Below are 13,022 nucleotides of genomic sequence, written 5' to 3'. Positions count from 1 at the left end.
TGCTCATCACCTGTCTGCCGCACTCACCTCACCTGTTTCTAACCACCTTATCAGTGACCCTGTGCATATATATCTGTTTTCCACTTTTTGGTTGTGTAGGGTAGTGTCCCAGGTTTTTTTTTTTTTGTCTTCCTGCCTAGTTTCCTGGTAATCAGTATGACAGTGATCAACAAACCATGTAAATTACTTCGTCCTTCCTGCTTTGCTTGATTCTCTTCCTTTTTTGTATCAGAATATCATGGAAATTCAGTTGTGTTGCTACAGTCAGTCACATTTGTTTAATTAAGCACGTCTTGTTTGTCTGACATTTTATGAAACACAACTGGGTTTGTTATTGACTAGCACCCAGAAATGAACTAAACTGCCCTTTGAAAGTACACCAGTGAGATCAAAATGCAACCCGCCTGGCTAAAAACAAGATGGGACTTAAGATTTGATTAAAGCGTAGCTTTTATTATTTTGTGAGATTTAGTGCAAATATGTTCTATACAGGCCTTCAGCAGGGAAACTCTTATTAATTCAGAATTATTTACAGCCAATGCATCTCAAACAATATGCATAAAATTGAATCTCCCCAAATAACAGAACATAAAAGAAAGATGAAAGACAGAAGTAAAGGTATCAATGGGTATCAAAAGATCTTCTTCACAGATATTTTGCTGGACAGATGAAGAGATGCGTCCCTGGCCCTTGTGAAGCAGGTTAGAGCAGGATCATCGTCCTCACTTTCACAGTCCGCTGTCATCCTGCGACGGGACAGAGGTCACATGTTTATTTACATTTTAGATAGAAGGCGAGCTGTCTGGTGACCGAAAGGGCTGTTAATAAATGTGCAACTGATGGTAATGTGTAGACTTTTGTTGATACAGTTAACATGCGGATGTGTCTACATTTCCTGGCTAAGTTATCACTTTGGTACACAGTGTCTTACAGTGTTTGCTGTGAATGCAGAAAGGTAACATTCTTTCAACTCTCATCGCTATACATTCAACCATGTGCTAAATCCAAGATTAACCTTTAACTTGTATAGAAAAGTACATGTAAGCATGTCTCCATTTGACACTTTTCGCAAATCCTGCCAAGCTATTAGATTACTTACAGTTTATAAGTAAACATGTTAATTTTCAGCTGATTTATATCAAATAGGACATCATTTAAGATAACTCAAATTTGACAATCAGGGGGTTTAATCTCATCTCTTTGTCTGATTTTAAATATTTATGTTACAGTTTTCACTGTCACCTATTGCATGTTAAAGGACTTGTTCGCTTCTTTGGTCAGAGAAAACAGAAAATTAAATGGATTTCACGCTACACTGTAACTATGAAGCTAACACTATCAGCTGATTAGCTTAGTCGAACATGAACGACAGAAAACTGGGGGAAACAGCTTAAGTGTCTCTGTCCTAAGGTAACTGACTCCTCTCAAGTTGTTGCCACACTGAGTTAAACAAGCTATTTATACTTTGTTTAAAACTGAGCTTTAGACTTAGACAACTTACATAGTTGTAGGCCTTATTGTGTAGCTTCAAACTAAATAGTTTTTTTAAAGCAAGTACGGTAAGAATTAGTTTAAAGAAATAGTCTGGGGTATGAGGATAGTCAGTTAATTGCAAAGATGAACAGAGACGACAATAACTAACATGTTCAAAAGTGCTTGCTATACACTTAAATAAATTAGCCACATATAGTCTGTTATGTCAAAAATGTAGTGTTAGATACTTACGAAAAGTACAATTTTATATCACTGTAGGCTTAAGTCTACAAAGCTACAATAATTTAAAGAAATAGTTCTGAATAATTTGTAAAGTTGTTGGCTTTGTTGACGAGCAGCCAGGTAGTTTAGCATAGCATAAAAATTAAAACTAGCAAGTTTCTGTTTAAAACTAACCAAATCCCCACAATTTTTTTATAGACTTAGTTAAATAAATAATATGATGTGTTGAAAAGAGCTGCGAAAGATTTTAAATTGTAGGCTAGAAAATAACAATATATTTACTTTTAGAGATGAAAGGATGATACTAGCTCTTGGATGGTAAACCTCATACGGACTATGGTAGACAATGAATTTAAGATTAACACAAAGATTAAATGGATGTCCCTTTAAAATTATCCTGGCTAAGCAAAAAGATGAAAAAGTGGAAACAGTTAGCCTGGCCCTGTCCAAAATAACAATATCCACCGACCAGCGCCTGTAAAGTTAAAGTATTTATCAAAATGTCAAACTATTGCTTTAATGGGCGCAGTTCCTCTAATCAGTGAGGACATTTTTTCTGTTGATTAGCATAACTGTGGGTAATCTACCCACTTCCCAGTCCACACATTATCAACACTGGATCAAACTTTCTCTTTCCTGTTTCCCCTAAACTGGCCGACCCGATAGAAAAACAGTCGCAACCAACACTGCGCTAAAGCAATGCAAGGAAGCCACTAAAATGTCGAGCCATTCATAGAGCTGCTCGGAACATCTGGCTCACTTCCAACATCCAAACCACTCGGTACAGAAAATATTGCTTCACAGTGTTGGTCCTGTTTGATACAGTTGTTTATGGTTTTATGGCTTTCCCTTTTTATAACCCACGCAACCTTTGAGGCTCAGGAAAACTGATCGTTATGCAAATATTTAATCCATTATATCCCTTGCCCGTTTGTCTTTTCTTTTTTTTTCTCCAGTTTCAGGATTTGTTCACCTACATCTTTGCTGTCCCGACAGTCTCCGCAGATGCATCCCACACAGCCGTTGATCACCTGGATGCTGCAGAGCACCAGCTGCAGCACGCCCATGGCCAGCAGTATGGAGAACAGAACCACGTGCCACAGCACAGCGTTATTGGGGAACACACAGGTCGTCCACAGCGTTTGGTTTACAAGGTAGCTGCCATTGCCCCTGTGCGCGAGGAAGAACAGCAGTAGAGCATAAGCAATGCACAGGACGCACACAAACAGCACAACAGGCCAAGTCTGAGGTGAATGGAACAAGTGATGACTCAAATGGAAAATATAAAGGGGAGGGAAAGTGGAAACAAAATGACATTCATACAGTATTTGCTTTCTTATTTTGAAACGATGTATCTAGATTCATTTGTCTTAAATTGAGATGTATTTGTTTCAAGTGAAAGCGCTTGAAAACTCTAGAAGTTTCTTCTCCTTCAACGTTCTCAGAGCCGCTGTACAGTATGTCTCGTGATCTGAGAGGATCGCTTCTCGTTTTTCAAGTCAGCACTGTTGGAAATATGGCATGACTAAAGTAACAGAGGAGACAGTAAACCGGAGCCCACTTAGAAAACAGAAACCAAAAAGGAGAACCTGAGGGATTGTGGAGGAAGCTGAGGTTGAATATTAATAATCCACAGCTCATTGTGTAATGAAACTTGGTTCCCTCCTTGTGGTGGCACCTCTAAAAGTGGACTGTCAAAGCTTGTGGAGTGCCTCAGTGGCGCCGTCATCCTTTGAGCATTGGCCAACCACTGATCCACTGAGTGGATCAAGATAACAGCTTCTCTACGTTTGTAAGTCTTTGAATGATTGTTTGCAACGGTTTACATTTTCAAATACTAGATCCCTTGATCTAGATCTTTTCTATTTCATAGATTCAGTGTTAAAAGTGTACAAGGGTGACACAAAAGGTAAAATTCTTCTTGGCTCTGTGTGCCCCCTACTGGATTTTAAGAATATTGCATATCTATATAGTTTATGATGGAGAACTGACTGTATTCTACTTGTCAAAGTTTAAAAAGGAAATGAAATGTAAATGATGAGAAAAAGAAATTACAAAAAAAGGAAGAACTACAAATGGAAATATATATGTATTGTTTTTTTGTTTGCTTTTTTTTTTTTTTTGCTGCTCAAGGCGGCAGAATATTAATGAGGGCTCTTTTTTAGTCATTGACTGACATCTCCGTTGAAGTGCGTACCCAGGAAAAGAACATTTGAATGGAAATGACGAACGAAATACTCACGTGCCGAGGTTTTCAAAGGGGTACTCCCAGTTACCATTGACCAGCTGGCACTTGGGTCCAATAGCCAGACCGGCTGAGGCCACACTGGTGCAGTAAATCGCTCCAATCAGGCCGAAGGCAGACGAGAAGACCGAGCTCAGCATCTGAATGAGAAATGAAAATACAATATTAGGTTGTCTCCAGAAAAAATGTGTATTTCTGGCATCTTTGCAGCTCTAAAAGTAGACTTCTTCTTCTTCTTCTTCTTCCTCCTACGTTTTTATAGGAATCACACATACACCTTAACAGACTGACACACTCACAAACAACCTGGCTTCATTAGTGGGAGATTCAATGGAACGATATGTTATATATTTTTTATATGAATGCATGAAATTACAATATGTCACCATGATCTGCTTGTGAACTGAACCTGTAAAATGCTGCATACGTCGCCCAATAATAGTTTGACATCTCAGGCTACCAGATGAGAAACGTAAGCAGGCGCAGCAAACTGTAGCCACGGAGGCTAAAAACAAACGAACTGGATCAGACTCAGAGACATTTTTCTACCTGACATACACTCTTCTAATAAACTTCACGTGTAGTAAAGGTGTAAAACCAAAGACGCAGTAAAACATGGGTAAATAGTGGAGATGCTAGGAAGATGGATTTCCAGTAGGATGAGATATAAGTGGTGTGAAATGGTAAGATGCTAGTTAAGGTTAATTGTTGATTCTAAATTGGCTGTAGGTGTGAGTGTGAATGGCTGTTTACGCGTTAGTCCTGTGATAGACCTGTCCAGGGTTTACCCTGCCTCGTACCTGAAGACAGCTGGGATAGGTTCCAGTGGACAAATATTACAGAAAAGTGAATGAATTAAATTAACCACTAAAAAAAATAAAATCTCTACTCAAACAAAAGTCAAGTACAGCAGAAATACTTCAAAAAACAGGTTTGTGGACTATTTATTTCCTTCAAAAAATGCGCTAAAGCACTCATGGCAGAAAGCTATTGATCAACTCTAACACAATGGACAGTTTTGTGTTTTTATTTACTTGGGTGATATTTCAATTTTAAATTGAAGACTGTTGTGTATGGCTCATAACAATGAAGTTGTGTTGCCTTGATCGGTGAAGTTAATCCGCTACTGTAATTCTTCTTGAAGTGACTAACCTGAACTAGAGTGAATGGCTCCATAACTCTCTGATTAGCTGTGTAGCTCATGGTTAATAAGGAGAAGTGGTTTATAGGATTTAAGATAAAGAGCTGCACTTCCGCAAAACATGATGTCTTCAAATAGTTACTGCAAAAGAGCACAAGTACACCATAAAAGGGTGCGATAAACATAAGCCTATATGAACATGACGCCTCTGTCCATATGAGGTTTGTCCTTTGGTCCTTGATACTGCATCTCCCCCGCCATCACCTTTTACCACTCGTCATTATCAGTCCCGTACCAATGATGTCACGTGGGGTACATGTAAATCTTCAAAACAGCTCGACTCACCCGGCAGCGGTTGCCACAGCAACCTGTTCCACAGCAACCCTTGCCCCCGGCTCTGATAGCCGAGCAGCTCGGACACAGCATCTGAAAAGTTGTGTGAAAAAGGTGTTTTCAATGGGCGCAAGGTGTTTGAAATACAATCATCAACTACTAGAGCATTTAAAATGTGTAGGTTAGCGTCTGCATATATGCACACGTGCAGTGTGTGTAGCATATGCACAATATGTGCATATGCGCTTATCTCTTAAAGCAAATATTTGTGAATATTTGTGAGTTTTACTCTCTCGTCCCACCGGGTTGTGTCTCCTCCCATTGTGAGAGGAGTGAGATCAAACATCCTGCTCCCTGTTCCAAGGCGCACGATCACGATGACAAAAGCGTGTCCTACCCCGACTCAAAGGTCGCTCTGAGCCATTATCAATTACTTTTATTATATGAATTAATTATTGTTTTATTACAAATGTCAAGATAGAGTCAGTGGAAACACTGCGTAAACACATTCAACCATGGTGTCATAATAAAGAGAGGAGCCGTACCAAAGTGTAAAAAAGTAAATTTCGGACATTAACAAAATGACTAAGTAAGTTTATTAAGTATTACACAAAAGTATGAATGTGTAACTTGAATTCTGCCATTATTTTCTGATCAAGTTTAGTTTTGTCTTTTATAGACTACAGCTTAATAATTATATAATATCAGTCTACGCATCTACATATTTTATAATATCAGTATATTTTTGTTATTTGTGTAAAACCTTCCCATGTGAGGATGGTAAAAGTATAAAGTACTGTATTTTCTTTCTTTATTTTAACGTATTAGACATATAAATATATCTTTCTTTATTAAGGAGTCGTCGAAGCTCATTTGTGCTTCGGCTGACTTTGGTATTTAGTGTTTTAAAAGTTGAACGGTCATTACATTAAACAGAGACAACTTAATGTTGAGCTCCCTTTTCATGTGTGGATTGTTTATCGTTTGTCTAATCTGTGAGACCAACCTAGAGACTAAACTAAACGGTGAAAAGATCCAGATAAACCTTCAGAAGAACTAAAATAAAATTCTGTTATATGTCTAAAGGTGGCCTTAGAGTAATAATAACGGCCAATAAAACTCTATAAAACCGCGTGATATGATTTTACTAGCTTACTTAAGCCTGAGTTAATGACTTAAAACCCCAGTGAAAACAAACTGTAAAGCATCAAACCAGAATTGTGCGTATGTACGTGTACGTAGACTACTCACAAAGAGTCCTCCTCCGATGAGCCCCCCCATGAGCCAGACCTGGAGGGAGATGTGGTCATTGTCCAGACTCTGCCCGTCGGGGAAGAACAGCAGCAGGTTGGAGATCATGCAGATGAAGGCTGAAGGCAGCAGGATCAGGCCCACCAGGCGGGCACACTTTCCCGTACAGCACATGCTTTTAGCTTCTCTATTGTTCCTCTTGTTTGGCTGCTCTCCTTTCTTCTTCTTCTTCTTCTTCTTCTTCTGTCTCGCTCACCCTCCCGGAGTCAAAAGGAAGTCAGTGAAAAGGTGTGTGACACCAAAAGAAAAAAAAAACAACAGGAGGTGTGTGTGTGAGAGAGAGGGAGAGAGAGAGAGAGAGATGCTGACGGTGGTGAAAGTCAAACACAACCAGTGACACAACTGCAGTGGGGAGGAGAAGAGGGAACGGAGGCCAAGCCTTGGTGTAGGCGTCGGCAGACTGATATCGGAGCAGCATGTCTGCTCTTATTCAGGTCCCGGATAAAGATGAAGAGGAGGTGCAGAAAATTAGATTATTTAAGTAAGCGACGTTACACAGAGCAAACACGAAACCCGAACAGAACCTAGAGAGTGGGGGCGTATCTGTGTGTATTCGTGTTTGTGCAGGGGGCCCCCATCGTGCCGTTGGACGCCCTTTGATACCTGCTGATGATGTTATCAGTCCATTCTATTTATAGCCTATTGTAAACACTAGAGAGGGCTCGGCCCACAGTTTATCTTAATAAGATACAGAATCCAAAGTAACTGATTGCAGTATGTGAATTATTCCCCACATGCAAACATTTGCTTTTTTATACTCATTCTCATCCTCTGTGACCGCTTGTCCTCTAGAGGGACGCGTGGGGGGATGTAACCCAGCTGTGACTGAGCGAAGGGTGGGGTACAACCTCCGCACTCACACCTGCGGCCACCCGTTTGTATTGTGCTATACAGTACAATAGAGAACCTGTCAGATTATTTGGAGTTCATTATCAGCCACTTGACCATAGGGGGCGTCAGATCACCCCGATCCAGGCAGACAAGCGGACACCACACATAGAAGTGCAGAGCGTCCAACCACCCAGGCTGAAGGGATCCACCTGACAGCACCAAACGTGGCAGGCCCCCACGAGGAAACAGTGGAGAACTAAAAAAAAATAAAATGTAGTTAGAAATTAAAAAAAAATTAAAAACGTAAAATCTATAAATAATTTTAAACACTCTTTATCTAATAAAAAAAGGTTATAAATGTAAATAAAGAAGCACTTTTTTATTTTTAAAATAATCTAGAACAGTGGAATAAATTATTAGTATTAAAATAAGTAATATAAAACACTAATAACATAAATAAAGATTGTGATGAAGTAGAATTAAAGAAGAATTACAATCATGTAAAGCCTGATTAAAAAGATGAGTCTTGGGCCTCTTTTTAAAAGCATCAGCAGTCTCTGTGGCCCTGAGGTTCTCCGGCAGGCTGTTCCACAGCCACGAGCCATGATTACTGAATGCCCAATACCATTAAGACACTTAAAAACTACTAAAAGACCCTTAAAATAGATCCTGAAATGCACAGAGAGCCAACTCAGCTGTTTTATAACTGCTGTAATGTGCTCCCGCCCTCTGGTCCTTGTTCGAATTGAAGTTTATAAAAACTGGAGGTTCAAAATGCCCTTTTAGGAAAGACCAGAAAGCATGAAATTCATGACCACACTAATAACATGAGATGCAAACCATGATGCACTGTGTCTTCTGACGTCTTTGTATAACAACCCACATTGTCTGTTTTCAGCAGTTTGAGGTATCTCAAAGTATGGGATCGGACCACATGATCACGCTTCGTTCCCCACAAGCATCAGTGACCCGTGGCCACCCCAGACCCTGACGCTGGTTTATTTCTCTTAATTCCTTCCATTCATAAGTACTGACCTGCTGCTTCTAACGTCCACTTATTGGACAGAATGCTCACTAATATAAGACGCCCACTGACAGGAGGCATGATGGCAAGATAATAACTGTTACTGATTATGACCAGATGGTCATTGCGTTAGGCCATCCTTCTTTAATTAAGAATTCAAACAAATCAGCACTCATGCAGAAAGTCAACATACCACTGTTTATTTTTTCAATAATTCCTCGTGTTGAGCTGTGAAGGCTTCAACTTTTATTCTGAAATGAAAGTATGTCCCCTCTTTTTTTTTATTTCCACTTTTTTATTACACAATTAGTCAACGAAACTGCACACACAGCCCAGACCCCTGCAGCACACCTTGACTCGTGGGTTGATCACAGCTCATGAAACACTGGCACGCGATTATTTGAAAAGCAGTGGCCTGAACCCAGCAGTTTAGGAGATGCTGTTATTAATAGTGTGATAGTGTATTTTTTATTCTCCTAATGCAATAGTATTTACATTCTGTTCAGTGTTTTCTGCACAAACGTGTTTAGCTTCTTAATCCTCTTATTGTGGTTAAAACTTGACCTCTTTAACTATGTTCTTGATCTGTGACAACAACATACGGTATCTTTTGCTTTTACTTTCGCTGCATTATTGACATGATGGTGTGATGACACGACGTGCCATCTCGCTGAAAGTCGGCCCTCTCAAACTGATTTGGTGCCAGCCACACACCAAAACATTAGACGGTGGAAATCCCCAATCATTGGTCTAAGTTGTTTAAGTGCAGTGGTAAAGTCATCTGACGGCGCATTCAGAGACAGGATCAACATTCATAAGAATGGCAGGTAAGTCTGCTCCTGTGTATTTACATATAACTTATCTGGCGTTTTAGGTGGTGGATGGTAAATACAAGCAAAGCAAGCTCCTATTTCTCTCAAATAATATTTAATACTGTGTCATAGCATGACTTTTATGATAGAGTACTGATCAGAGAGCACGTCAGTATTCCTCTACATTACAGAGTACTGATCTGCACTGCAATCATTTATTTTTTAATGATTTAACCTATGATGAGGAAAATGTGGCATTCATTTGATAGTAATATATGATATAAATATGTCATGTCAACTATCCAAATAACTCAAGTATACATTATATATGAGACGACTATTTAACTTCAAGCGACAGCAGAAACTTTTTCCTTCAGTTTCACTTTGGGATGTGAAGTCAATAAAACAATGAGGCTGTATCTATAATTTCTCTTTAGCCCCATCTGCAGGCCAACCTGTGGCAATAACTGTGGGTACAGTTTGGAGGTTTCAGGTCCGACCCCCACCGCCCACGTCCCCAAGACTGACTGGTGAGTAGTATACTGTATATATAATAATATAATAATCACAGGTTAATCAAGGCTGATACAACTGGTGTACAATAAATCGACATGCATGAAGGTTATGATGTTAGGATTTGTTCAGGTGTTTTACAGAGACAGAGTGACTTTGGAGGTTGTAGCTTTTGTTGATGTTCAGTTGTATTGTGTATCCTGTGTTCATCTGTCCACACCAGCGTCTTTAAAACCAACTAAACAGTAACCTCCATGAGCACTAACGTGTCCATGAAATCAAATCAAACCAGAGTCTTGCACTTTATGTCATCTATGCCCCAGTCTCTAGCCTGAAACAAACAGTGGTTTTGTAGATATTCTTTAGAGCTTGTAATTTTAAACAAAAGGGTTGATGACTCATCCTGCACTTGTACTAACCGTACATCCAGTGAAAGCTATCTCAGATTTTGAAATCTCTCCCTCTGCCAGCCTATTTCCTTCACCAGCTAGTTTCTGCTTCCTCAGTAAAATCTGCATATCTAGCTTCCCTGGTTACAGCTGATGCAGATTGGTGGGCGGAGCTTGCTCAGGCAGATTACTAACCAATCAGAGGACACTGGACTCCCCTAGCTTCCTGTTTGACAGGAAACTTCTAAAAACATTGTATGTGATAAGTGATATTATCATAACATTTATTTGCATAGAACTTTTCATAAAAAGTTGTAAAGTGTGTCTAAAGAACATATTTTAAATGTTACATACATGGCTGATAATTAAAACAACAAATGTTTTCCCTCGTGCCCTTCTAGTTGGTGCTGTAGTTGTGTGCTGTGTCCTTACAGTGGCTCGAGTCATCTTTGGTGAGTACTCTTTCTTTCCTCAATATATCTTAATTCATTGCCTTTCAGTCGTCAGCAGCTCTTTCTTAACCCATCGTCTCTTTGCAGGTGTTGTGTATTTCAAAGACTGCCCTCAGCAACCCAACATCCCCAACTATCTGTTAGGGCTGGCTTTGATCACTCTGATCAACATACCATTTGTGACCTTACCCTGTGACTTTCATCCACGGGAGAACCCCAGGGGCTGTAAAGCCGTACTGCAAGGTTTAATAGGCCTGTTTATTTTCATATGGATCCTGCTGGGTCAGTCTTTTACTTCTAAGATCCTATATGGTTTTATAAACTACCCAAAGAGTCGCTAATTAACTTCTTAATGTTCTCGTCCCTTGTAGGTGATGTGTGGGTCCTCTCAGTGTACCAGCCAAACTATGATCCCACCTCTGCAGACGGTCTTTATTGTAATAAGACCTTGTACACATTTGCTTTCTGGAATGCTGTTTTTGAGAGCGTTGGGCTTGGAGTCCTCTTTCCCAGCTTCTGCAAAGGAATCATGTTCTATGTGGTGATGACTCCTGTGCCATCCAACACAGACTTTTATGGACAAGTCTGAGACACTGATGGAGCAGTGATGACTGTGGTCAAATTCATAGCTTCATTTTACTGTGCAAATGTGCCTTTATTATCACGTAGAAATCAATGCTGTAAATATCTTTCTGGATCTCTGCTTTTATTTTGTAATCTGTTTCAAATCAAAGTAAATACACAGAACCGGAGAGACCCAGTTCAGAATATTACATTACATCACAATTTGTGCTTAAGATAATGTGGAATAAACTCAAAAAAAGCTACACTGCCCATGTTCACCTTAATGAACAAATATCTTGACAGTTTTGGAACAGTTAGAGAACTTTACATATTCAGTCTGTGGTTTTAGGATGCTCTGCTGTGTTGGATGTTAATCTGTGATATGAAAACTTCCTCTTTGGAAAGTTTAAACTCAACTTCTTTGCCCTTGTGTCACTAAGTTTGAAGTGGACTCTGAGTAAACATTCAGTAATCTTTAAATAAGTGAGACCTAACAGTCTCCTTTAGGATTCATCTGTCTTCCTTGAGTAAAACTACAGATTAAACCTGAAACACTTTTCTCCTTTGGACAAGAAGGAATGAACCAACCAATGGATCAGTCCACCTGGAGACTTCAGTCCTAAACATAGACCTACAGTAGTAGCAGAGTTTTCCAGGATGTTGAGGAAGTAATGACTCAGCACTTTTGGTCCTTGTTTGAATTCATTTGTATATTCCCCACCTGCCTGTTTTCCTCTTCCTTAATACACTGAACTCAGTGTTGCTGCTTTTTTAAACTTTGACATGAAGCACTGACTGTAGATTAATACTTTATACTCTACATAGTCATAGACGGTGTTTAAAGAATATTTGTTGTTGATAAATGTCCAGGAAGGTAGCAACAGAATGTGCAGCTGCCTTCAAATCTATGGCTGATCTTAGCTGTCTGGTCTCCACATACCTTACGCTTCCGTTTATTCTCATGGTCGTCTAGAGGACGGCCTCAGCAGGCAGCAGTTTTAATGGGTTTCTGATTCATCTGTTGCAGCATATTAGATCATTTTAACCTGATGGTGAATGATTTCATTCTCAAATTCTAGCCACACACTGACCAGTGTCCTCCTGTCCATATTTCTCACATGTTCACACTCAAGTGTCAAACACAAGCATCTAACTATCGTTACAAGTTAGCCTGCAGTTGTGTTTGGTTGTTGAGCTGTGACATGTAAAGTGATGCTTTAACAGTGACACCATCAGACTCTTTGTTATTGTGTCCACAGGCTTGAGGCTGATTAGGATTAATCCACAGTCTATGTGCAAGACTCCAGATTAAACCTGAATCTCTTTTCTCCTTCTGAAAAGAGCAAATCTACCGTATCTGTCAGTCCACCTGGAGACTTGAGTCCAAAACAAAAACCTACAGTAGTAGAAGGTTGTTCAAGGTTGGTCAGTTGCACTATTTTCATAGTAGAGGAGGACATTTTAGTCCTGTTTTGAATAATTTTGTATTTTCCACCTGCTTGTTTTCCTTATCCTGAAAACACGAGACTGTACAATGGAGCCAGTGTTGCATCTTTTGACGTCACATGACGTGTTTAAATGTGAGCTTCATCCAACAGCGACAAACAGCTGAAATCAAACGTCAGTTTCATCCAACAGAGACAAACAGCTGGAATCAAACGTCAGTTTCATCCAACAGAGCAAAGATGCAG

The 13,022-nt window shown here is 39.7% G+C and overlaps 2 protein-coding genes across 2 annotated transcripts; one reads left to right on the top strand and one right to left on the bottom strand.

Annotated features, from left to right (window-relative positions):
* Nucleotides 1-432: 432 nt before the first annotated feature.
* Nucleotides 433-6,983, bottom strand: tm4sf5 (transmembrane 4 L six family member 5). Its single transcript, XM_047573398.1, has 5 exons — nt 6,687-6,983; nt 5,448-5,528; nt 3,959-4,101; nt 2,694-2,886; nt 433-746 (listed from the first exon to the last, which is right to left on the bottom strand). Exons 1-5 carry the CDS (start codon nt 6,858-6,860, stop codon nt 729-731), a joined length of 609 nt encoding a protein of 202 aa, XP_047429354.1. The 5' UTR covers nt 6,861-6,983; the 3' UTR covers nt 433-728.
* A 1,733-nt stretch (nt 6,984-8,716) lies between these two features.
* Nucleotides 8,717-11,522, top strand: LOC124998829 (transmembrane protein 272-like). Its single transcript, XM_047573411.1, has 5 exons — nt 8,717-9,428; nt 9,851-9,943; nt 10,717-10,767; nt 10,855-11,049; nt 11,139-11,522. The coding sequence occupies exons 1-5, from the start codon at nt 9,422-9,424 to the stop codon at nt 11,354-11,356; spliced, it is 564 nt and encodes a 187-aa protein (XP_047429367.1). The 5' UTR covers nt 8,717-9,421; the 3' UTR covers nt 11,357-11,522.
* The last annotated feature ends 1,500 nt before the right edge of the window (nt 11,523-13,022 follow it).

The sequence above is a fragment of the Mugil cephalus genome, chromosome 1, assembly GCF_022458985.1.
Source record: "Mugil cephalus isolate CIBA_MC_2020 chromosome 1, CIBA_Mcephalus_1.1, whole genome shotgun sequence".
NCBI classification, from domain to species: Eukaryota; Metazoa; Chordata; class Actinopteri; order Mugiliformes; family Mugilidae; genus Mugil; species Mugil cephalus.
This window is presented reverse-complemented; position numbering and strand designations above follow the sequence as displayed.